At 30.6% G+C, this 22,867-nt stretch overlaps 3 protein-coding genes across 4 annotated transcripts; 2 read left to right on the forward strand and 1 right to left on the reverse strand.

Annotated features, from left to right (window-relative positions):
* Nucleotides 1-6,786: 6,786 nt before the first annotated feature.
* Nucleotides 6,787-11,282, reverse strand: LOC110659645 (signal recognition particle 9 kDa protein). 2 transcript variants are annotated; one of them, XM_058140289.1, is made up of 5 exons: nucleotides 11,265-11,282; nucleotides 10,236-10,532; nucleotides 9,945-10,013; nucleotides 7,242-7,335; nucleotides 6,787-7,095 (listed from the first exon to the last, which is right to left on the reverse strand). In XM_058140289.1, exons 2-5 carry the CDS (start codon nucleotides 10,305-10,307, stop codon nucleotides 7,019-7,021), a joined length of 312 nt encoding a protein of 103 aa, XP_057996272.1. In that variant the 5' UTR covers nucleotides 10,308-10,532; nucleotides 11,265-11,282; the 3' UTR covers nucleotides 6,787-7,018. The 2 variants fall into 2 exon arrangements, with proteins under 2 accessions (XP_057996272.1, XP_021673320.1); XM_021817628.2 differs by lacking the exon at nucleotides 11,265-11,282 and having other exon boundaries at nucleotides 10,236-11,255.
* A 668-nt stretch (nucleotides 11,283-11,950) lies between these two features.
* Nucleotides 11,951-16,209, forward strand: LOC110659561 (uncharacterized). Its single transcript, XM_058130349.1, has 12 exons — nucleotides 11,951-12,052; nucleotides 12,204-12,266; nucleotides 12,443-12,616; nucleotides 12,980-13,111; nucleotides 13,631-13,770; nucleotides 14,143-14,229; nucleotides 14,600-14,725; nucleotides 14,972-15,124; nucleotides 15,237-15,338; nucleotides 15,496-15,666; nucleotides 15,764-15,843; nucleotides 15,933-16,209. The coding sequence occupies exons 1-12, from the start codon at nucleotides 12,037-12,039 to the stop codon at nucleotides 16,027-16,029; spliced, it is 1,341 nt and encodes a 446-aa protein (XP_057986332.1). The 5' UTR covers nucleotides 11,951-12,036; the 3' UTR covers nucleotides 16,030-16,209.
* Nucleotides 16,210-18,914: 2,705 nt separating this feature from the next.
* On the forward strand, nucleotides 18,915-21,642 carry LOC110659646 (PRA1 family protein F2). The gene is made up of 2 exons (XM_021817629.2): nucleotides 18,915-19,870; nucleotides 20,636-21,642. The coding sequence occupies exon 1, from the start codon at nucleotides 19,279-19,281 to the stop codon at nucleotides 19,867-19,869; it is 591 nt and encodes a 196-aa protein (XP_021673321.2). The 5' UTR covers nucleotides 18,915-19,278; the 3' UTR covers nucleotide 19,870; nucleotides 20,636-21,642.
* Nucleotides 21,643-22,867: the final 1,225 nt, after the last annotated feature.

Genomic DNA, 22,867 nt, shown 5'->3' on the forward strand with positions numbered 1-22,867 from the left:
AAGTTGGACAGGAGAGCACAAAAAATTGAAACTGCTGTCTGCGTTGAGAGTGGGTCCCACTCAAAGACCTTTGGTTATTCGCTTTTTCTTTTATTCAGTCCTTTTTTATTATTTTAAAATTATTTCCTTAAAATCATCATTCATCATCTTCTGTTTTAACCACATTTAGATCCAGTTCCAGTCTCAGACACTGCATTTATCAACTCAACGACAACATCAACAACACAAAAGTTAAAATCTCAAACAAGTCCTAAACCTTTCATGGCATCACAAGACAAGAACTCATGTGTTGGTAATCGTTTGAAATAAATAAATTATTTAAAAAGAATTCTACTGAATTTTGAAATGATTAAATTTATTTTTATTTTTTTTAAAATAATTTTTCAATTCAAAAATTAAAATATAAAAATGGACAAAAAAAAATTCAATTAAATTGAATTTTATAAAAAGTTTACATTTCAAATAGAGTTAAAATCTTTCAAGATATCAAACAAAATCAATCCTATGGCACTGTTTGGATGAGCGAGGAAAGTTAATTAATGAAAAGGTGAAAAAGCATAAGAGGGAGAAATGCGAGCATTACAATAAAAGAATTTAACATTTGAAAATTGATAAATTAATAAAATATATATATATATATATTTATATTTAAAAGAAAGTAAAAAAATAATAAATTTTAAAGAAATAAAAAATAAAATAGTTTAAAGCTTTCAACTCTCTTTCTATGCTCCAACTAATATAAAAAAAATAAAATAAATTAAGACTAATTGATTTTTATTTTCCATTTATTCATCTATTTTTTAAATACTCTATTCTTTTTTTACTTTTATTTATCTTTTCTCCACTTCATCCTATCATAACGTAAATAATACTACCATTAGAATTCAAAGTAATCCACCCACCCTATAGGCTATAGGGATATCAGCCCATATACGCTTCGTGCCGAAGCTGCTTGACTAAATCAACATCCACATACATATATATATATATATATATAAGCAATATCCATAAAGAACCAGTGGCACTGAGAGACTTCAGGCTTCAGTCACCTCCGACCGTTATTGTACATGTGCCCCCACCGTAATATTCAAAAATTATTAAAAACCTTACTTATCCGTTACAAATTTAATTATTTATTTTTTATTGATTAAAAAAAAAAAAAAAAAAAACAAGAAACTGGTCTTACCAACCTCGGTTTATTCAAAAGACATTGAAATTAAAATTATTAAGGTGTAGTGTATTTATGAAAAGTCAAATGAACATATGGGCTATAAAAGATTTTAATTTCATTAAAGAGGAGACCATGCATCTCTTCATTAATTATATCAATTAATGATACTAAAAGATTTCCTACTCCATAGTATTGCTTAATTGTCCTTTAAAAAAATAGAGTAAGTGTTTGATTATACTTTTCTTGATGTCGTCTTATATTAATTTGAGATAAAATATTTAAATTTTATATAAAACTTTTTTTAAATTTTAGGTGAAGTTAGTCTCAGTTTATTTTATCTATACGATATCAGAGTCTATCATATTTCGATACTTAGTCACTCATAAGTATATTTAATTACAAAATTTACGCTTTAAATGTTTATATCTGATATAGAATGGTGTATTGTCCTAATTAGTTTGGGACGAGATATTTATACTATAAGATTTGAGTAAATTTTCTCATTTTGACCTAATTTTTAATATAAAATTTATGCTTTAGATATTTATACCTAATATGAAATGGGTGTGTTATGCCAAATTAGTTTGAGATGAGATATTTACGCTATAAAATTTTGGCATACTTTCTCATTTTGAATAAACTTTTAATGTGAATTAGGTTTGATCTATTTTCTTTTACACTTAAACTTTAAGGATATAAATTATAAGAAATTTAAATTAAATCACTAAAATAAAATACTGATCATATAAAATTTAAAGAAAAGGATTAATTAATAAAATTTAAATAATTTTGCATATTCTAAAATAGACAATTGATTAATGGAAATAGTAAAATAAACAACTAAAACAAAATTAAGAATATTATTTCACCAAATTATAGTTAAATTTTAGTAATATTCATATGTATAGTATATAGAAACAAAATAATTATGGATTGCAAATTCAATATATATAATTAAAAATTAATATTATTAAAATTAAATATTTGTTTATTAAAAATAAAAATTAATACACTTTTTGTATTTTGAAACATATAGGGAATTAGGGTAAATTAGAGAGAGAAAAAATGACTATGGGTGTTGAAAAAAAAAATTATGCTTTTGATAATCAATTTCGTGAATTTTGGGCAAATTTAGGTTTGAATAAAAGCGGGTATATGCTTTTGATAGCTTCAATCAAACGGGATGCAGTTTGAAAGGTTAACATTTTTTTTTTTCTAATATTTTGATTATTAAATAAATAGTAATTAATTTTAATATTTAAAATTACTGAACATAAATAAAAAAAATTATACATTTATTAAACTAAAAAATAATTTTAAATTTAATTAAATACTCCAAAAAAAAAAAATTTCATGTCTTTATATCAAAATATCCGCCAGTTGTGGGGCCATAGAGCAAGAGAGTAATCCCAAATTAGCCGTTGTGAAAGAATTTATACCCAACTGGATTTCGCCACGTGTGAAACTTTCCTGATCTCTTACATATGCCCCACTTTAAGTTCCTTTTTGACTTCGAGACGCCAGCTGTCTGCTACCGTGCGCCGGGTGAACACCGATTGGGGATTGCATTTTGACGTGGCGTGGGACCCAATTAGGGGCATCACCGTTGACTTCACAGCCCATTCTATTAAGATAATAAAGTTTTTTTAATGATAAGCAACTCTATCCACTTGGCTGTTTAACTAATCTTTAGAATGGTAATTTTAGACACGATTTTCAAACACGATATGAAAAATATAAAATATAGATTATTCGTATTGAATTTATATTAACCTATTTATAATATGATTATAATTATATCGTGTCATGAACTAATTCGCTAACTCAACTTGACACATTTATGATACTATTTAACATTTGTGTTACGTATTGTTCTGTGACTCATTAACTCATTTGACTCACTATGACCCATAAATCTATTTATATAGCGTGTTATGGATTAAGTTATGTCAAACCGTGTTAAATAGATTATTTCATGTTAAATAAGTTGTGTAGTGTTAAATACAACTAATATAATTTAATATTAATCGTGTCATGTCGTGTAACCCGTATAATATAATGGTCGTGTTCGTGTTTAAATTTTTAATATGATTTTTTAATTTTATTGTATTTATGTCGATCTTAATCGTATTTGTGTCACGTATTGACACAACACGAGTACGACCCGTCAACCCAAATTGCCACCCCTACTAATGATATAAGAGTGATTAAGAGATTGAAGATTAAATTTAATTATTTCAAGTGATTAATATATCTTCATTCATGAGATCAAATTAAGTTAAGTTATTATTTTTTAAAATATGATTTGAAGAAAAAATAAAAAAAAATAATTAAAAATCCCAATTAGAGTTAAAAAAAAAAAAACAATTTTCACACTGCTCTATTAGAGTCCTGAATTTTTTTTTTTAAACCTATTTAATATTGAGGTTTTAAATAAAAAATAAATTAAAGAATATTATTTTAATTTTTATTAAAAAAAATTTAAAAAGTTATTTTTATTATTTTAAACTTTTTATAATTAATTCATATTAAATTTAATTTTAAATTATTCTTTTAATTAATATATTTTAAAAATACTTTTATTAATGGCGGTTTTAATAGTAATTTCAAACGGCCCTAAGTAGAAGGTTGTTTTGGAAATTAAAGAAGGAAGGACCGCAAGGGTGAGTCAAACCATTGATCTAATTAATGGGATTAATTATTAAAAAAATATAAAAAATTATTTATAATTATAATGTAAATTTAAAATTATTTATAAAAATAATATTTGCTTAAAAATCATGGTCCCATGGAAAATCAGTGTCGTTTAGGGTGCTGTACATGAGGATGAGAAATAAAGGAAGAAAATAAAACGTTTAGAATGAATATCTGTGACTTTTGATTTGGGTAGTTGAGTTGCTTTTTTATTAAGCTGTTTCCTTTACTCATTGCTTGTTTAGTATTAAAATTTTAAAATCAAAATTATTTTTCAAAAAAAATATGTTATTAAAAAATATTTTATTATTTTAATATTTTAATTTATTAAATTTAATTTTAAATTATTTTTTATATTTTTAATCAATAAATATTTATATTTAAATTCATATATTATTTATATATATTTTAATTATTTTTATACTAATTTAGCGGTTATTAATTTTATTCTCATATGGGTTTTTAAATCAATTTTTTTTATAATATACTCCATTAAACTCAAATTATTAAATATACATATTTATATATTTCAATGTACTATTGATCAATAATATATTGTTAATTTAATATGTATGATTTATATAGAAATAGATAAGATATAAACCATTAATATTAAAGGGTATTGAAATTGAAAAAAGCAAAGCTAGGCGTAGATGTACGAGATATATAAGTCAATATGTATAATTTTCTGTTTCAATTATGGTATAAAATTTTGAAAAATATTTTTTTAAAAAGTATATTTTTCATATTTTTTAACATTTAAGGCACTCAAAAAAATATATTTTATGAAAATATTTTTTATATATAAATTATTTTTCATGAAATAAGAGCTTAATAAAAGAGTTTAAATTTAAATTAATATTTAATTTTAATTAAAATTTAAATTTTAGATTTTATAAATTTAGGTATCAATTAATATTATTAAATTAAAACTGATTGGTTAGTTCACAACCTATTAAAAAAAGGCAAAAGGACAGAAACTACTTCATGCATGCACATCATTTTCTATGAACTAAAAAGAATAAAGTCTTCAACAACACGACATTCCAAGGTGTTCCAATTTCATGTTACATTACATTGGACTCATTATGACATTAACGTCTACATTTAAAAACAGCAAAAGATGGAAGAACAAAAAAAAAAAAAAAAGAATCAAAGCATATAATCATGGGCAATAAAAGTGGCAAAAGCGTTATAAAGCAGATTTATTCAAATTTTTTTTTTTAATTAGGACCTCATTAGAAAATAGGAGCCCCGTAATTTTTGAGCAAGAATTGAATGGCATAACTTTATTCCGAAAAGCAAAGCTATGATGCATGAAAGCATACAATCTTTTATTAAATTTGGCTTGCACGTAAGTATTACACCTTTATAATGATTTTTGCCCTTCTTGGTACCCTAATGCATGGTGAATTATTGGCTTTTTTTTTTCCACTCTATTATTAATAGGATTAGGTGACGTAAAGCTTTTTTTTTTTTTTTTGGACAGAGAATATAATATAGAGAAGATAGGGACAACACATAGATATCATGTACAGACACTCCCTATAACCCTTGTGAAATTTCAATCACGTAAATGAACAATTCATTTGTTTCAATATCGGAAAGGACCGATTAGGTCATGACATGTAATTACTCAGTTTTATCTATTTTTACATTATCGTCTAGGAATCCCATGAGCTTTTCTTTGTTTCTTTCTTTCGAAACATTCCACGTAAAAAGAAATAATGGAAACAAAAAAAATCTGCACAGGTGAGTGTCTCTTTGTGGGAATAAAATTTCTAAATAGCAAAATACCCTTTGGGAGTGTGGTGGCTACTTTGGTTGGTGTCACGTTGGGGCTGGGCTCTGCTGTTGAACAAATACAATACTCTGTTAATAAAAGAAACTGTTCATTTTGTCCTCCTTTAAAAGCATACTGTCCCTTTAAATGAAGAAAAATAAGGGCTTTTTATTTTCATGTCATTTATAACTGCAAAAAGGACACTACACAGTTTCACACGGTTTCATGGCACATGGTTTACCTTTTCAGTGAGCTAAAGCCTAAAGCAAATTAAAGTAAAGACGGTGCATTGGGATCTGAGGAGGAATGAGGCACGGCAATTGTTGGAGCTTTGCTTGGGGTGTTGTTCATCGATTTTTTTCATTTTGTTTGGACTGGCCAGACCCAGTAAAATTGGAACTTGGATTGGATCGTTTAAATTCTTTTGGTTTCATAAATTCCCGTTTATGTTGTTTGATGAACGCTGCCAAAACCTTCCAACTATTCATAAATTTAGGGAAACAACACATGTGCATCATAACAATGGTGGATCTAACTCTCATATACCAGTATTCAACTATGGATATGACACTACAGAACACAGATACATGCACAGGCAAAGCAATTAATCGAGGATGTATTAATGTAATTCAAGTGTATACAGCCTTTTGAATCTATGATAAATTAAAAGATTCTTGAATCATGAATGATAAATTGTCCAAATTTTTGAAGCCCTAACCTGTAGACAGCGAGAAGGATCATCTAGGGGATGCAGCTAATGCATCTTTTATTATGTCTATGCATCCATGCGCAAAGAAGGTTGCTAATGAAAGTCATAAACATTTGGCACATTTGACATCGTTGCCTTTGGCAGATGATCTAACGTTTCAAGCCATGTTTAAGCTTCTATTCACAACCACAATTTCTAAAAGCAGGGCACTCTTATTCTGATCACATCCAGCACCTTAAGTTTGTGTACAATGACAAGCTTACCCCTTGGAACCACCATCATTGAGATTTGAGAAGAATCCGTTGAATGAAAGACGTCATTTTGTGTGGGTTCAAAGATGCTGATCTCGGGGAAGCAAATAGCAACCATTCTAAACCAAGTAAATAATGAACTGTAAAAGAAGTAGTGCACCATAACTCAAAGCTAGTGTGATATCAATAAAACTCTATTTCAGATAGAATCATTGCCGCATAAAAGAAATTTATATATATATATATATATAAAGAATATCCCACATTTTTTCAAAGGTAATCCCTAAAAATGGCACTAGTATGGATCCTCCACTCCACACGGAGTCTAAGAGCATTCCAAAAATTCATTTAATTCATCCACAAGTCACGTAAGATATGTCCCAATTCTCCTTGTCTAGCAGCCAACAAAGCTATTGTTTCCTTCCCCTTCCTTTCTTCCCTGGTTGTGCTTCTGTCTGTTCTTTCCCTGCAACTTCCGACACATCCGCTGGATCATATGAAAGAAGATTATGAAAAGGGATAACCAGTTAGAACAACTTATATGTCAGGATCCAATAGTTTCTTTAACCTTCCTCCGCAGAGAATTTCAATGACAGTAAATACAAATGCAACCTATTTAAAAATTGACCATACCATCAGGGCCCCGAGACATCAAAGTGAAGAAAATGTTATTCAGCTTCTCCATCTTCTTAGCATCCTGTGCCTGGTCCGTCTTGAACTTCAGACACTGGGAAAAGGAAAAACATTCCATAGCATGAATAAAGGCACCACTGAAGAAGACAGGAAAAACAAAGGAATTCAGTAATCTTTCTCCTTATTTTCTTCTTCCAGTTGCAGAGAGCAGAGTGATGCTAGGGGTGGTAGCACAATATGCAGAAGGGGAAATTAATAATATTTCAAATATTGGCGCTAATGTTTTCCACCTAGCATCATTATCACATAGAAATTAAATCCCATAGCACATAATCACTGAGCTATTGTCTAACTAACCTGCAACTGATAGAACTATAGAATGCTTTCTTCAATAATTTTTTGGTTAATTAAAAAAAAAAAAAAGAAGAAAGAAATAAAACTGTGAAGTTATGGAGACTATAGTTCTGCACCTTTTATTTGTCTGTTTAATAAAAGATTATTTTTTCACCATGTAATTTTAAAAAGCACTTACTGCAGTAAATTAAAAAATCAGCTTAATGAAGTACATCATCATTTTCACCACATTGTTATCCACCACTACCAGTTCACCAAAACTATCACTATCATCAAAACCATCACCAGCACTGCCGCCTACAACTATGATCATCACTACCATCATCAATATGGTTGTGACCTACAATTACCATTAGTTTCACTATCACCATCACCCCACCACTATCAGCACCATCACAGCAACCATTACTGCTATAACGATCCACCACAACACTGCCAGAAGTGCAATGTTTGATTTAAAGATGGAAGAAAGGAAGGATGGAAGACAAAGAAACTGAAGAATAGAGAAGGGGATGGATGAACGTCTATCTTTCCTTTGGTATGTTTGGTTAGAGAATGTTATTCTCCCCATTTTTTACATTGCCAAAAAAGTCCAATAAAAAGATTCATCAATAGGCATTAGATAAAGGGGTAAAATAAACTTTGTTCTTCCAATATTCCCAATTTGGGATAACAGATTTTTATGGGCCCAACAGGAAGGATGACTTTCCTTCATTTTTTTCCTCCAACCAAACAATGGAAATGTACCCTTATCTGAATCTTTCTCCTCATCTTTTTCCTTCCCTCCCCACTTTCCTCTCAACCAAACATAGAGTACAAGTGTCCATGACCACCACTTTCATTATTATGTTAACCATTTTATTGGTTTCTTTACAACTTTCGTTAGTATATTTGGATAATATAATTAAATTTATAGCTCATAGTCCAGTTATAAAATATTAGCACTTAAATTTAAGCTTGTAGATTAACAATTTTTGGATATTGATAAGGAATTAGTTTCAAACATAGCTGAATGGCAAAAAATGATTCATATAGCTGACCATAACTAGTTTAGGATTAAGGCAGTTGTTATTGTTTGTTGTATAATTCAGTTGAAAATTGTCTCTGAAGTTAAGTACTAAATTATTCAGATCTCTAATTGTTAGCACTTTTAAGTATCAGCTTTGTCAAACACCATTATGATCTAATCTCAAATAAAATAGAAATGAATGCTTTACACCATGCCAGTCCGCCTAGAGCAATAAAATCTGGAGGTTAGATGAACGAAATTTGTCAATGGCAGTTAAAACTGGTCAACATATTTCACTAGTGCAACCTAATCCACCGAAGATGGCAATAACTTATTAATTTAACCCACCCCCACAAACTTAACAATTCACAATTGTAGACAAAATTCTAAGAGGAAAAGCCTACTGCTCCAAAAGCAACTAAGGAAACCAACAACCTATTGGTTGGTTTTAGAGAGTTCCCCTTTTTTCTTTTGGCAGAAGACAATTCTCAATGCACTAATTACAGTGTAAATCAATAAAGTAAAAAGACTAGGAAAGCACATTCCTCAACCAAAACTTGAATTTTTGCATTATTATTCTTGACTCTTGATATCAGAAGTATTTAATTTTAATGTAATTTATGTTTATCAGCATCTTTTTAGGGGGAGTGTTCAGGATGTTAAAAAAAACCCACACTTGGCACTTCAAGAAGAAATTAAAGAATTCAATGGAATGTGAGAATGTTCCCCTATGATTTTTCCTCACTGATCCCTAAAAACTAAAGTAGGGAAAAAAGCCACTAAAAAGAGGATTGGATTCAGCCCCCTTACATGCAACTGTATCCCACCCGTACCAATATAAACATTCTTGGCCCCGGTTCTAAAGAAAGAAATGGCACTGTGAATTTGACATATAATTAATGTGGCAATTGGGCATTTCTATGGATTCAAACACAGCACCTCTAAATTTGATGAACTCACGATTCATCAGCTCAAACAAGCGCTAAATGACGTGCCACAGCTGATTTAAAAAAAAAAAAAAAATTGCAATTGCCAGTTTGCCACAGCCCACATGTCAAACAGTCATGTGCTCGTGTCATTAACATAAAACCCCACTTCACAAAAACAAATCCATCATATATCACTCATCTCCATAGACTGTAATTCTAAATCATATCCAATTCCATTAAACCATAGTAAAACCAAACTTCAAAATCCACAGCATTCATCACACATACATTAACATTACAAAAATTTTACATAAACAAAGCTGAAAGCTAAATATATAATCTACGCATAGTTTCAATCACACGTTTATTAAACAAACAGAGAAACAACAAGGTATAAAATAAAACTGACACCTCTTTGTTGTCAGTGACCTTGAGAACCAGCTTGCCGTCGCAATGTCGGTACTTCATGACATACCGCGTCTACATTCACAATTCGATACCACAACACAAAATACAGATGAAATTAGCAATAGCTATTGCTTTTAGTTGCTAGGCAAAAGGAAAGAGAGACATGACAACAAACCAAAATTAAAATTAAAATTAAAATTAAAAATTAGATCTCAGGATTCACATTGATTGGGAATTCTATAAAAGCAAGACAGTCGCCATTCCTAGCATAGTACAAAAGATAGAGAAACTTACAGAATCAGGGTCCGCGCGGAACAACTGTGCCGATCGCTCAACGAACTCGTCCCACGAAGTTATGTAAACCATTTTAGTCGCAAAATATAGCAGATAAAAAAAGAAAGAGAGATAGATGAGAAGAATTGGGGATTTTCACGAATCTGATGGGCCGTCGAGCGTCGACTAAATTTTAGGCTTTGTCGAGCGTAGAATAAATTCTAGGCTTAGCAGTTAGCACAGATTTTGATTTGTTTTCTATGGGAGCAGTGGCGGAGGGATGGAGGGGTTACAAGGGGAGCCCGACCTCTCAAACACCTGTAAAAATTTTTTGTTACTGAGTGACGGTAATACTATGGACGTAAAAGGTAGATGATATTTCATAGATTTAAAAGGTTTGGGCCAACCACAAAAAGGTGCAACAAACAAATTTCTCAAATTAAGCCTATCAAATGTTAGGCCCAAAAACACACGGAACTCTAATCTGTAAATGGGTCTAATTACCCGAAACAACTCAAGAAAAAGGAGAAGCAGCTTTTAGCTTGTCACCGTTCCATCCACTCTCGGTGGCTTAAGAAGACACGTGAGCCACTTTAGCGAAGATAAAAGGCAAATATCCCAATTCTTAATGCTAAAAATGACATAAAAACCCATTGAAAATCAAAGGAGATCTGCTAACACAATCTTCTATAGAACCCTAAGCTCAGGAGCCAAGCTCCTTATAAGCTTTGCATCTGCACTACAGCAAGCAAGGAACAGCAGCGATAGACCTCTTTAGTGGCAAGTCGATCTACTATATCACACACCACTAGTTATCATACTTAACGATTAGTTGTATGCTAAATCAGAGAGACGAAATCACACCAATGTAAAGAGCGATGAAGGCTCTAGACCTCACAAATTGAGTAGATTTACACAAAATCTGCCCTTGCATGTCATAGATCTACAACAACAACTCCAAAGAACAAACCTAGACAAAGCATATACATGCAATAAAAAAAAACACAGGACCACAACACAAGGGCAACGTATAGAACCCTCACTAATCACCACTTGCTGCCCCTTTTCATTAAAAACAATTTACAACCCTCAGAGAGAAACCTACTGATTGAAAGAGGAGGAGGCGGTCTTCCTCTTCCTCTTCCTCTTCCCGAAGGTGCAGAGGAAACTGGAAAGCCACCACCTGTGGCAAAACACCAAGACCTAGTATTAGAAGAAAATCCTCAAATGAAAGAAAAAGAGAGATTTTAGTGCACAAGTACTTGATGATATTCAAATTTGATAAACCTTGACACTTAAAATGTCTTTTTCTTTTTTTTTTTTCAGAAAGTTTTTAATGATAAAGATATGAATTTTTAAAGTGAAAGATAATTACTTATAATAATTTTTTATAGAAAGATTAAGAGTTTAAAGGGTTTTAAACTTATAAAATTTTTATTTTTTTAACTTAATAAATTAATGAATATAAAATATTTCAATACTTCATTGTTTTATGCTGTAAAATAATTAAGGGTACGTACTGTCCATATGTATGTATACCTAACAAAAAAGATAAAGAGTTTTTAAAATGTGTATGTCTCGGCTCGCTTGGTTTAGCCCAGAAGCCACGAGGCGCACATGGCCAGCTGGTAGTGCGATAAACTTGTCCAATCAAGAAAGGACACGAGGCGACACGAGACGCATCACGTAGAGTTTCCCCCTGCATAACCGAAACCTTCTCATTTCACGTAGAGTTTCTAAATTTCAAACCTCCTCCTTCCTTCTTCTCTACTCGCTCACTGCAAAACCTCTTTCAACAATTTCTCTGGACTCTGGTTCTCCAATGGCGTTCTATTTAGGTCTTCTCAAACTACTTCGTTCTCTGGTTTATTCATTAATTATAACAATAGAATGAGATGAAGAAACAAAAAGATGAATAATGACATTTAGAAGTTGATTTATTACTTATTTAGTTCTCTATTTCTTCTTTAATTCGTCTTTGATATGCAGATGATGAGGAACATTGTCCTTTTCTTGAAGCGGCTTTGTCTGGAGATCTCGTGCTACTTAAGCGTAAATATCTTTCTTTTATTTTGATAATTTATTTAAATAATTCTTTCTTTTGGTACATTTGAAAGAATTTTTTAGAAGTTCTTGTTTGTGTGTTCTTTTTTGTTGATTTTATTTTCTTAGTAGTAAACTAATTAGTTGCTGGTTTTATCTGTAAAATCTTTGTGAAATGGAAGCAGGTTTCGCAAAATATCTTGATAAGGGTGACGGTTTCTTTGCGAAAAGAATAGAGATCGTCAAGGATCGTGATGGTCGAACTGCTTTACATTGCGCTGCTGAGAAAGGAAATACTGATGTGTGCAAGTATCTTCTTGGCGAAGTGAAAATCAACGTTGATTTGAGAGATCGAAAAGGTATATTTGGATAGACGTTCTATAATTTTAATTAATTCTAAGAAAATATAGTTCTGATTTTGTGCCTCTTTGACACTGTATTTAGAGGTCTTAAACTGCTTTTTTAAATAAAGATATAGAAACAATACTAAACAGGTCCTTCGATGTTTAATTTTTTGGCCAGAAGAATATTGTTCTCCGGTTCTATCTTGAAAACCCTGTGACATTCACAATATATAGTTAAATATATCATATAATGTTAATGATGATTATTAGCTTTGATTTGGCAACCGTGGAATGTAGTGAAAAGTTTTTTTTCCTTTCTTTTTTTTTTTAATTTTTTATCTTGTGCTTTGCATGATTTACTGAGTGTTCTATTTGTAGGAAAAACTCCTTTACATTGTGCGAGTCTACATGGTCGCTATCACGCTGCTGTTAGTCTTCTTGAGAACGGTGCAAATCCCAATGCAACAACTAGCCAAAAATTTACTCCTTTACATTATGCTGCACAGAGAGGTTTTTTCTCACTCATGGGAAAACTCTTTCCTTGCTTTGATTTTCTTTCTTGGGCTGTTCAGCTTTTGTTAAATTGGAGATTGTTTCAAGAAAATGATAGATCTAATTTTTATCCGAATATGTTGTTAACGTGTATGTGATTAATTTGAATGTTTGATGAGTCAACATTAAGAATTTTAATTTAGGAATATATGGAACCAAAATTAAACTCGGAAGGTAATTTCTAATACATATTTTTATTATATTGCTGGATACATTGCAGGGCCACGGACGCATTTTTGTTAGACTTCCTGTTGGAAGAGCAGTTCGAGATTTAAGAGTCATAATGTGATTTGTGTAAACGATATTTTGTTAATTCATGATTTTTATTGTTCAATAGCTGGAATGAGATACACTATTACAGTAGATGAAATTGAAGTCCCCTGTCTGCGCATGCGAATGTGTATAACTAAGGAATACTCCAGTTGAATGGACATGTTTTTGTATTCAAACTTGCCTAATCCATTAAGATATTTTCAGGATCTGGGGGAGTTTTACAACTTTTGATTTCAAACGGTGCTGAAATTGATGCACAAGCAGATTCTGGCACACCGTTACAGGAGGCAGCGAGCAGAGGCTTGAAAGAGGCTGTTAAGATTTTGTTGGATAACAATGCTAATGTAAGAAAAACCTGAAACTCGTATGTTGGAATATTATATATGTATTTTCGTAATGACTCTATTTGATTTGTCAAGTGGATGGTTTTCTTTCAAGTTTCATGCATTCCCTTCCTTACCCTCCTCGTATTGATTCTTTCTCCGTTCCCAAGTTGTGTCTCATTTTAGTCGAATGGTTATGAACTCACTCCAAATTTCCTCTGTCAACTCACTCGTTGCATGTCGTTGTGTACATTACTAAACGACGATATCTGCATTATCTGCAAATCTTGATTGAAGTATTATTTTTCACCCGAAGCTTTCCATTTTAGCTTGTAAATTTAGCCGTACACCATCCTTGTTAGTAAAAAACTTATTCCTTTTTTACTTGTGCAGCCAAATATGACTTTCCGATATTTGTTTTCTCCACTGGTGAAATCCATCGAGGCTGGTTCCTTTGAATGTGTTAAGCAACTTCTTAAGGTAAGATATTTTCACTATCGTGTAGCTCTAGCATTCGGAGCCAAGATACAAATACTTGATATTCATATATTCATATATTTAATAGGCGTATTCCATCATTAACGGTGATCTAAAAAGCCACTCATTTAATATTTACTAAAAAGAGGGTTTAATAATTAAATTTATGATTGTTCAATTTAAAAACACATATACATTTGTGGAACATTTTAATAAAAACTTTTATTAATGTAGATCCGTCACTAGACAGTATACATCTTGCGTCTTGGGTTATCTTGGGGAAAAAAAGAAAACTGACGTACGTTTGGATGTTTAAAATTTACCCCATTAGTGTTATTCTGATGTCCACTTCTCTGTTTCCTTTTATGCATAGGCTGGAGCTGATCCAAACATGAGAACAGTCGGACCGTCACCTTTAGAATATGCAGCTTCTCTAGGAGATGCAAAAAGTATTAAATACTTGTTGGATTGGGGGGCATTCACAAATGTGGCTAGTAATGTGAGTTTTTCTGCATTTCCTTTGTAACAAGTTTTTAATGTGAATTGCGTAGGAATAAAACAGGTGTAACTTACTATTCAGGATAGATTGTTGAGGTGAATTTACATAGCAAGATGTACCTTGTTGGTGCTTCCAGATTAACATTGGTTCTCATAGCCAATTAAGCATTTTAATTAGGATGAAACTGGAAATGATTTTAGTTTGTTATTTGTTTCCTTGAAATTTAACATTTTGTTTATCAAACAGTTGGGTTTAAAACCAGTTGAAGTTGCTGCAAGAAACGGTCACCATGAGGCTGTTAAGATTCTTTTTCCATTTACCTCTCCTATTCCATCAGTTGCAGACTGGAGCTACGCTGGCATAATGAAGCACTTTCGCTCCATAGAAGTTGAAGCACAGGTAATGCCAAGTTACTTGCTGTTGTTAGATATCATTTTGGGGTAAATTGATAAATTCTATCTTGGTTGAGCAATTTCCTATTTAAGAATTTCTTTCATGTTTGAATTCTCAGTTGGAGCAAAGGAAAAATGAACAATTTTTACTGTTAAAATCTAAGGCAAAAGATGCATTTAAGAGAGAGGACTATAATGATGCGATCTATTGGTATAGTGAGGTGAGTGTATCGTGTACTTAATGTTGTGTTATTGTTGCATCTAAGAACTTTTATATCTCCGTCAATGTTCCTACGTTTGTGTTATGTTGTCATTAATTTATCTGTCGACAACAATACTATATTTCTGTTATTTGGGGTTTTGGGTATGAAATTGCAGGCCGAATCGTTAAAACCCGAGGATGCAGCAGTCAAGTCAAACCGGAGCTTGTGTTGGGCTTGCTTGAATGAAGGATATCTTGCTCTAGCTGATGGACAGAAATGCGTCTTGCTAGAACCTAAATGGCCGAAGTCCCACTATAGGGAAGGCATGGGGTGGAAGTTAGTGGAAGTATGTGATCTTACATATGATTTTATCCATGAATTATGATAGTTTATCCTACGATGATTATATCCTACGATTATTGTACTATGACAAGCCATTTCAGGATTTTGAGAAGGCAGCGTACTCATTTTATATTGGATGGAGGTTAAACCCAAAAGATAAGGACTTTCTGGAAGCTTACCGGTAACGGTTGTTTATGCTGTATCATAGTGTTGGGTAATTTATTTTGAAATTATTTACTCATGTCTCCATTATTTTACATGGCTTTCTAGGGATGCTAGCGGAAAGCAAATTCAACAAACTGCTGATGCTGCTTTGGAGCTTTACTTCGAAGGTTGTAATTCGCGGGAAGCGTCAGCGTTCAAATAGTCAATTGGTAGCTGGGTGATGCTTCTGTGTGTAGTATACTTTTATAGCCATATTATACACAATATAGCTGTTGTTTCGTGGATTGTTGGCACTGAAAAGAAAAATAAGTACTAATTAATTTTGAACAATTAGACAGTGACAAAGTAATTTGGATAAAGCCCAATTAAACAAGCAAAATGAGAAAACGAGGGTATTTTTATATTTTTAGAAAGCATTAATGGTTAAAAAAACTGAAAATAGAAAGAACAATTAAAATATTTAATGAAATGAAATTTTAAGAATTTTTAATCTAGTCCCACCATGTCACAAGTATGAATGTATTGGACCAATCAAATCACAAAATGTGTAAGTGGAAGTTGTGATGATCCCGAAATGACTTTGTTATCTTCTCTTTCCGATAACAAATTACATAAGCGCCTTGGCTTCTCCATTTCTGTTGTGGGGTTGTAGCTGCAATTGCTTCTTGTTTTTTGTTTCTTATTATTTTTTTTTTAATTTGTTTCTTTATCTCTTGTTCTTGCGTACAAAGGAACTTTTCTCATATTGTAATGAGTCTGGCAGCCCAGCTAGTTCTTTCAGTGAATCTTTAGAGACTGTTTGTGTAATGGATGCTTCTGGGCGTTTGGGCACCACCTATGTCCACAGGCTTTTGCGTTGAGGATACAATGACTTTGCCGCAGTTTAAAACAAGTTTCAAAAGAAAACTTTAAAAGTATTGTACTTATTAATTTTGTTGATAAATTTCTGACTCATTACATAATATCACTTGTGTGTTAATCTTATAGGTTTAGAGCACCATATAATGTACATGACATGGAACACCAGATTCATGGAATAATTTTTTTTCTCTTTATTCCCCTATTTTTATATATCAATAATTTAGAGTTATATTTAGAGAAATAAATATTATTATTGCCTTAAGATGTTAAAAAAATATATACGATTAATTTATATTTTTTGTCATGTGTCATTATCAATGACTTATGCGCATAAAACGACATCGTTTTGTAAAATAATTGACATAAAAATTAAAACATAACTAAATCAATCGAGTCAAATAGATTTAGCTGTATTTTATGAGTTTTGATCTAATTTAACAATTTTTAATTTTTATGGGTGATTTAAACCGACCAAAAACTCAGTAAGAGTTTTTTTATATGATTTTATAAATTTTATAATTTTAGATGAGAGTATTTTTAAAGATTTAAAACACCCCAAAAAAAAAATCGTGTTTATAAGTTTAGGATAGGAGCCTCAAGATGGATTTAAGCATTTAGCCATAAATAATACTCTTTGTAAATAAAATCCACATTTCATGGTACGCCTATCTTATCAGTAGCATATATATAGTAGGATCATAATAATTAAAAAAAAAAAAAAAAAATTTTTTCCTTTTTTTATTATTTTCTCTTTTTTTTTTTTTTTTTTTTTTTTTTTTTTTTTTTTTTTTTTTTTAAAAAAAAAAAAAAAAAAAAAAAAAAGAAAAAATCAAAAAAGGCATTTTTTTTAATTTTTTTTTTACTTCTTGTTCTAAAATTTGAATAGATAGATTATTTAGATAGTTTAGCCGATTGTGACACGTTATTTTTTTTCCATTTTATTCTGGATAAATTTTAATTGTTATCGTGAGATTATATTCAACAGTTTTTTAATTTAAAAATATAGTATAATTTTTTTTTTTTTTTTAAATTTTACATAATAAATTTTTATAAACTCTAATCATTGGTTTTTTTTATTGATGTGGATAAATTTATTATAATATTTAGTCAATATTTTTCTCTCATTTTTCACGTCATGTGTAATAAAATTATCTTTCAACTTTATTAGTTAGTATTATTATCATTCAATTTTATTATTCATAACACCATTATCCTTCGTAATATCATTATCCTTTAACTTTACTATTTATAATATCATTGTTCCATAACTTTACATTAATGTAACACTTATATCAATGTAACAGGGCCATTAATGTCACCATTAATTTATTTATTGAGTAATATAATTTTTTTAAACTATTGTTAATATATTTAGCTTTTTTATATTTTTTATTATAAAAACTTATTGGCCAAATAGATCTTAATATTTTATGTTGATCGCTAATTATACTTAAATTTTTAATTTTGAATAATCTATCATAACTTTTAGTGTAATTTAATTTGAAGATTTTAATTTTTATCAAGTGAAATTTAAAGTGCTTTGACAAATTATAATTTTTTTATTTGATTTATCTCTCCCCTCCCTCTCTCTCATTCTTTCTTTCTCTCTCGCGTCTCTATCCGTGCTACGAGCTCACAATGTGTTCGTTGTTCCACAAAAACAAAGCTCTTTTCGCAACTTGCAACATAAAATTTACCGAAGCAAAATTTATGATTTTTATATATTATAAAATAAATATTTAATTATTTTTCTAAAAAAAATAAATATATAATTATTAAATTTATGATATGCTTAAATCCTTTTTTCACAGAAATATGACATGGTGTACCCAGCAAAAAGATTGATGAGCATTTTGATTGCTACCCATTATTCATACGTTTTTAAAATATAATTATTACTAATGAGTAATATCATATCCTAATTTTTTAAAATCACATTAAATTCATCTTATTAGTAAAGTAAAGAAAAATTTACTTAGGTGAATTTTGTGTTATAAGTTGCAGAAAGAGCTCTAATTTTTTAAAAAACATAAACACATTGTTATAATGGTATTATAAATTATAAAATTAAAGGATAATATAAATAATAAAATAAAAATAATAATATTACAACTAATAAAATTAAAAAATAATTATATTACAATTAATAAAATTAAAAAATAATTTTATTACACGTGAGTGAGTAAAAAATATTAAAAAAACACTATATTAGATTTATATACATTATTGCTTAATCGAAAAACCGAGCAAAAATTAAAAATTGAATAAATTTTATATTATATTTTTAAATCGACGGACTGAAATATTAGAATTGTGAGAGTTCAATAGAATTGTTGAGTTCCTGATGGCATAGTCCAGCTAAACTTCTCATCGGACGGAATGTCCTGCGCTAGTAGAAACGACGCTGTTTCAGCCCCGGAACTTACAAATATCTAATCCAGAGAACCAAACCAAGGATTCAAAATCGGAAGATGCGATGCTCGACCTCTTTCTTCAAACGAAAATCAGTTGGGATGCTTAAGCTACTTCTCACTCTGAAAACATTGGGACTTGTACCTCTCTCTCATAGGGTTTAGCTTTCCCGTCTCCAATGTCTGCACCTTCTCCGGCCCCCTTCGGCTCCCTACCCTCAACCACCACTCCTCCCACCTTCATCTCACGCGCCACCAACAACGCCACTACCACTTTCTTCGCCAAGCGCCGCCCATGGCTCCAGCTCATCCAATTCTCCTCCTTCACGCGTCCTTACTCCTTCGGCGAAGCAATCGCACGCATTAAGTTCAACCTTTTCTACTTTCGCGTCAATTATACGATGATCATCCTCTTTATTCTCTTTCTCAGCCTTCTGTGGCATCCATTGTCCATGATTGTCTTCTTAATCGTCTTCGTCGCCTGGTTTTTCCTCTACTTTTTCCGCGACGAGCCCCTTGTTATTCTCCACCGCACGATTGATGATCGTGTGGTGCTAGGCGTGCTCGCGGTTGTCACTATTGTGGCCTTGGTTTTGACGCGCGTGTGGTTGAACGTTTTGGTTTCCATATTGATTGGGCTTGCAGTTGTTGTCTTACACGCTGCAATTAGAGGAACGGACGATTTGTATTTGGATGAGCAAGATGTGGGAGATGGAAGGTTGTTTTCGGTCGTGGGGAGCCCCACGAACACTGGGTACTCTCGCATTTAAGGTTTTTCCTTAGCCTTGCTCTGAATTGAATTGGTTGTGTTATTTTTTTGGAATTCAATTTTGCGATAGTGATGTTTTTCACAGCAGAGAATTTGCTGAATGGTGGCAGATAGTAACAGCGATTTTCTCTGATTAGATAATGAGTCTTGAATTGATGTTATTTCCCCTCCCCCTCCCCCCCTTTTTATTTTCTTTAATATCTCAAGTATTTATTTTTGTATATTGGCTAGTGTGAATTCACTCCTTTTAGACTTTTCTTATTTCGTGGAAAAATGGGTTCATAGATAGCTGGTTTACCACATGATGTTTTGTTCGTTCAAGTCTGTTTGTTAATGAAAGTAATATGTATGTTGCAGATAAAGCTAAGTGTTATGTTCTTCTTCATTTGTTTGTGTATCTACTGCGGTTACAGTTTGAGCTGTGGCTTTTCATTTGGCTGGCTATACTTGTTAATTTTCTATCCTCACTTTCACATACTGTTGCAATTTATTTCCTAACTTCATAATTAGAAGTCAGTGTTGCTGCTTTTTTCCCGCAAATTTATAGGTGCTAAATTTCCATTGTCTCATGCTTTATGTTTGGCCACAATTCATAAAAACAAGGCTATAATAACAGGGTAAAAATTGTTCAGCTCTGAGAGGTAATGGTCTTCTGTAATTATCAGACTGTCCACTTGGTCACTTGCCCATGTGTATAAAAGCAAGATTGTTCTCCAGTGTGTGACATTGTATTGCTGCTAATAATCTATCGGTGGTGATTGTGGTAGATTGTCGTTAAAAGGTGCTCTTAATATTCTTCCCCCATGTGAGGAAAAGTCTTTGAAGTGAGAGAAATTGATAAAGGAAAGGATGGAGAGCAAGCATTATTGCTGTTTCTGGCCATGCAAAGCCAGTGTTTTGCCTTGAATGTTACTCCTTGTCTGGAGACTTTGAAAGCTGGTTTCCCAATGGGCCTTCCTTTCCCGGTACGTTTAAAAGGAGTTTCTGATTCCATGCTTGTCTTTTGTTTTATTTCAAGGATGGTTCAGATAAGTCTCGTTAATCTAAATGCGTGGTCTGGAATCTTTTGAGATTACGTAAGATCATCAAGTTTTGCCAATGATGATGGTCATAGTTTTTGTTTTGGTTTGATCGTTTTTTAGTACTCCATTCATGTATACTGCTTGGTATTGTGGATTTGATTAAAGTTTTTATTATTTAAGTAGAAAAGGTCTCTTATAGAATTGCATTTTGATTGCGAATATAAATTTGCAACAACAGTTGTTCCAAAAGGAGTCTGTGAAGTCGAATGTGATAACTTTACATGTCATTGTAAAATTCTGATTTATTCTTTGGCTCACAGTACTCAACCAAGGGCGCAACGTCTTCTAGTTAAATTAAGGTGTTATGAATTTTATTTCTTTTTCTAGGTTGATTATATTCTGCTTGCTAAGTTTTATACATCTACTAATTCTTGTGATAAAGTTTTAGCTTTTAACAGCTCTGTGGTTCTTTTAAATCATGATACGTTTTGTATGGGCTACATGTATATGTTTGGTGCCTATCCCACATTATTGATTAGGAGCTGGATATCTTTTAGTTTGAGATGGTTTGGTAATATGTTCAATTGTCCCTTTGTGCAGCTCTTTAGTTCTGATTTTACTCCAACTGTACACGTTTCAGTCATGTTTGGTTTGTTCTAGAAATGAAAATGAAATGTAATTTATGAAATAAAATTTTGTTTCCTATTTAGTTATTTTGGAAATAAACTGGGAATAGTATTTTAATTTTCAAATCTAGACATTAGTTTTCAATACAAAAATATAAATAATATCTACATTAAGCATTATTATTATTATCATCATTTAGCTAATATGGTACAGTTTTATTTCGTTGTAACCGGTGACGAAGCATTCAGGGGGTCAAGTTAGAAAAATATGTAAATTGTAAAAATAATATAAATTCATAAGAATTTTTTTTAAAAAATAAAATCTACTCTTGTTAATTAAAAAAAATAATAAATACTTAACATTATGAATTATTGTATTTGCAATATATTAATAGCTTAAAATTAAAAAATTTATCTAATTTATTTCGATTTTTTTTCTTAGTAATCACGAAAAATAAATTTAATTAAAATAATTAATTAAATAAAATAAATGTTATGATTTTAAAATTCTTTATTTGAATTTAAGAAAATTATAATAAAGGATAAATTTTAATAATAGTAATAAAGTTATGAGAAAAAAGTAATTAAAATTTTAAATTGATGAAAAAAAATGACAAAATAAATGTATTATAATTTTATTTGATAATTTATTTAATAATTTAAATTTTAAAGAAAAAAAATTAGTGGTTACGGTAAAATAAAATTGATGATAAAGAATAAGTTAATAAATAATTATGCCTTAATTTTTTTTATAAAAAAAATTTGCATTGTTAATATCATTCAGTTAAAATTTAAAATTTTATTTTTTATAAAATTAGTAATATTTTTAAAAAATTTTAAAATATTAAAACAATAATTAATTTTTGAGAAACTATTATTATATTATACACCTAAAAAATTTTAAAATACTTATTAAAATTTAATGAGACTTAGTACCTTATGAAATTTATATAGTAATAATTAAAAAAATACTAATATTTTAAAAAATTACTATTATACTTTTAAAAAATTTTGAAAACTCAATGGCCCATGCTCCCCCTTGATTGTAACTATTGTTTATTAAATCAGTTATATTTCAAAATAATTTTTATATTTTAAAATAATTTATGTATGAATTTTTACGCTAATATGGGGCCATGTTAAAACGTCTATTAATGAAACTCTCTCTATCAACCATAAAACTGCAACATTTACCAATGAATTGTTTTACTGTCATAAATGAAATTAAGGGAAAGAAAATAATAATAATAATAATAATAATAATAATAATGTGCCCCAAAGTTTTTCACTTAGATAATTTGAAATATTTGATAAAATATCACATCCAGTTTTTATTTGTTTGATTGAGGAT

Source organism: Hevea brasiliensis, chromosome 2, assembly GCF_030052815.1.
Source record: "Hevea brasiliensis isolate MT/VB/25A 57/8 chromosome 2, ASM3005281v1, whole genome shotgun sequence".
Lineage (NCBI taxonomy): Eukaryota > Viridiplantae > Streptophyta > Magnoliopsida > Malpighiales > Euphorbiaceae > Hevea > Hevea brasiliensis.

Excerpts from the sequence above, each read along its gene's own strand:
- LOC110659645 (XM_058140289.1), bottom strand. The coding sequence starts at position 10,307 with ATGGTTTACATAACTTCGTGGGACGAGTTCGTTGAGCGATCGGCACAG. Across the intron at positions 10,014-10,235 it reads TCCGCGCGGACCCTGATTCT|ACGCGGTATGTCATGAAGTA; the intron begins GTAAGTTTCTCT and ends TTGTGAATGTAG. Across the intron at positions 7,336-9,944 it reads AGGTCACTGACAACAAAGAG|TGTCTGAAGTTCAAGACGGA; the intron begins GTGTCAGTTTTA and ends TCCTTTTCCCAG.
- LOC110659646 (XM_021817629.2), top strand. The coding sequence starts at position 19,279 with ATGTCTGCACCTTCTCCGGCCCCCTTCGGCTCCCTACCCTCAACCACC.
- LOC110659561 (XM_058130349.1), top strand. Across the intron at positions 13,112-13,630 it reads ACATTATGCTGCACAGAGAG|GATCTGGGGGAGTTTTACAA; the intron begins GTTTTTTCTCAC and ends AGATATTTTCAG. Across the intron at positions 14,230-14,599 it reads GTGTTAAGCAACTTCTTAAG|GCTGGAGCTGATCCAAACAT; the intron begins GTAAGATATTTT and ends TTTTATGCATAG.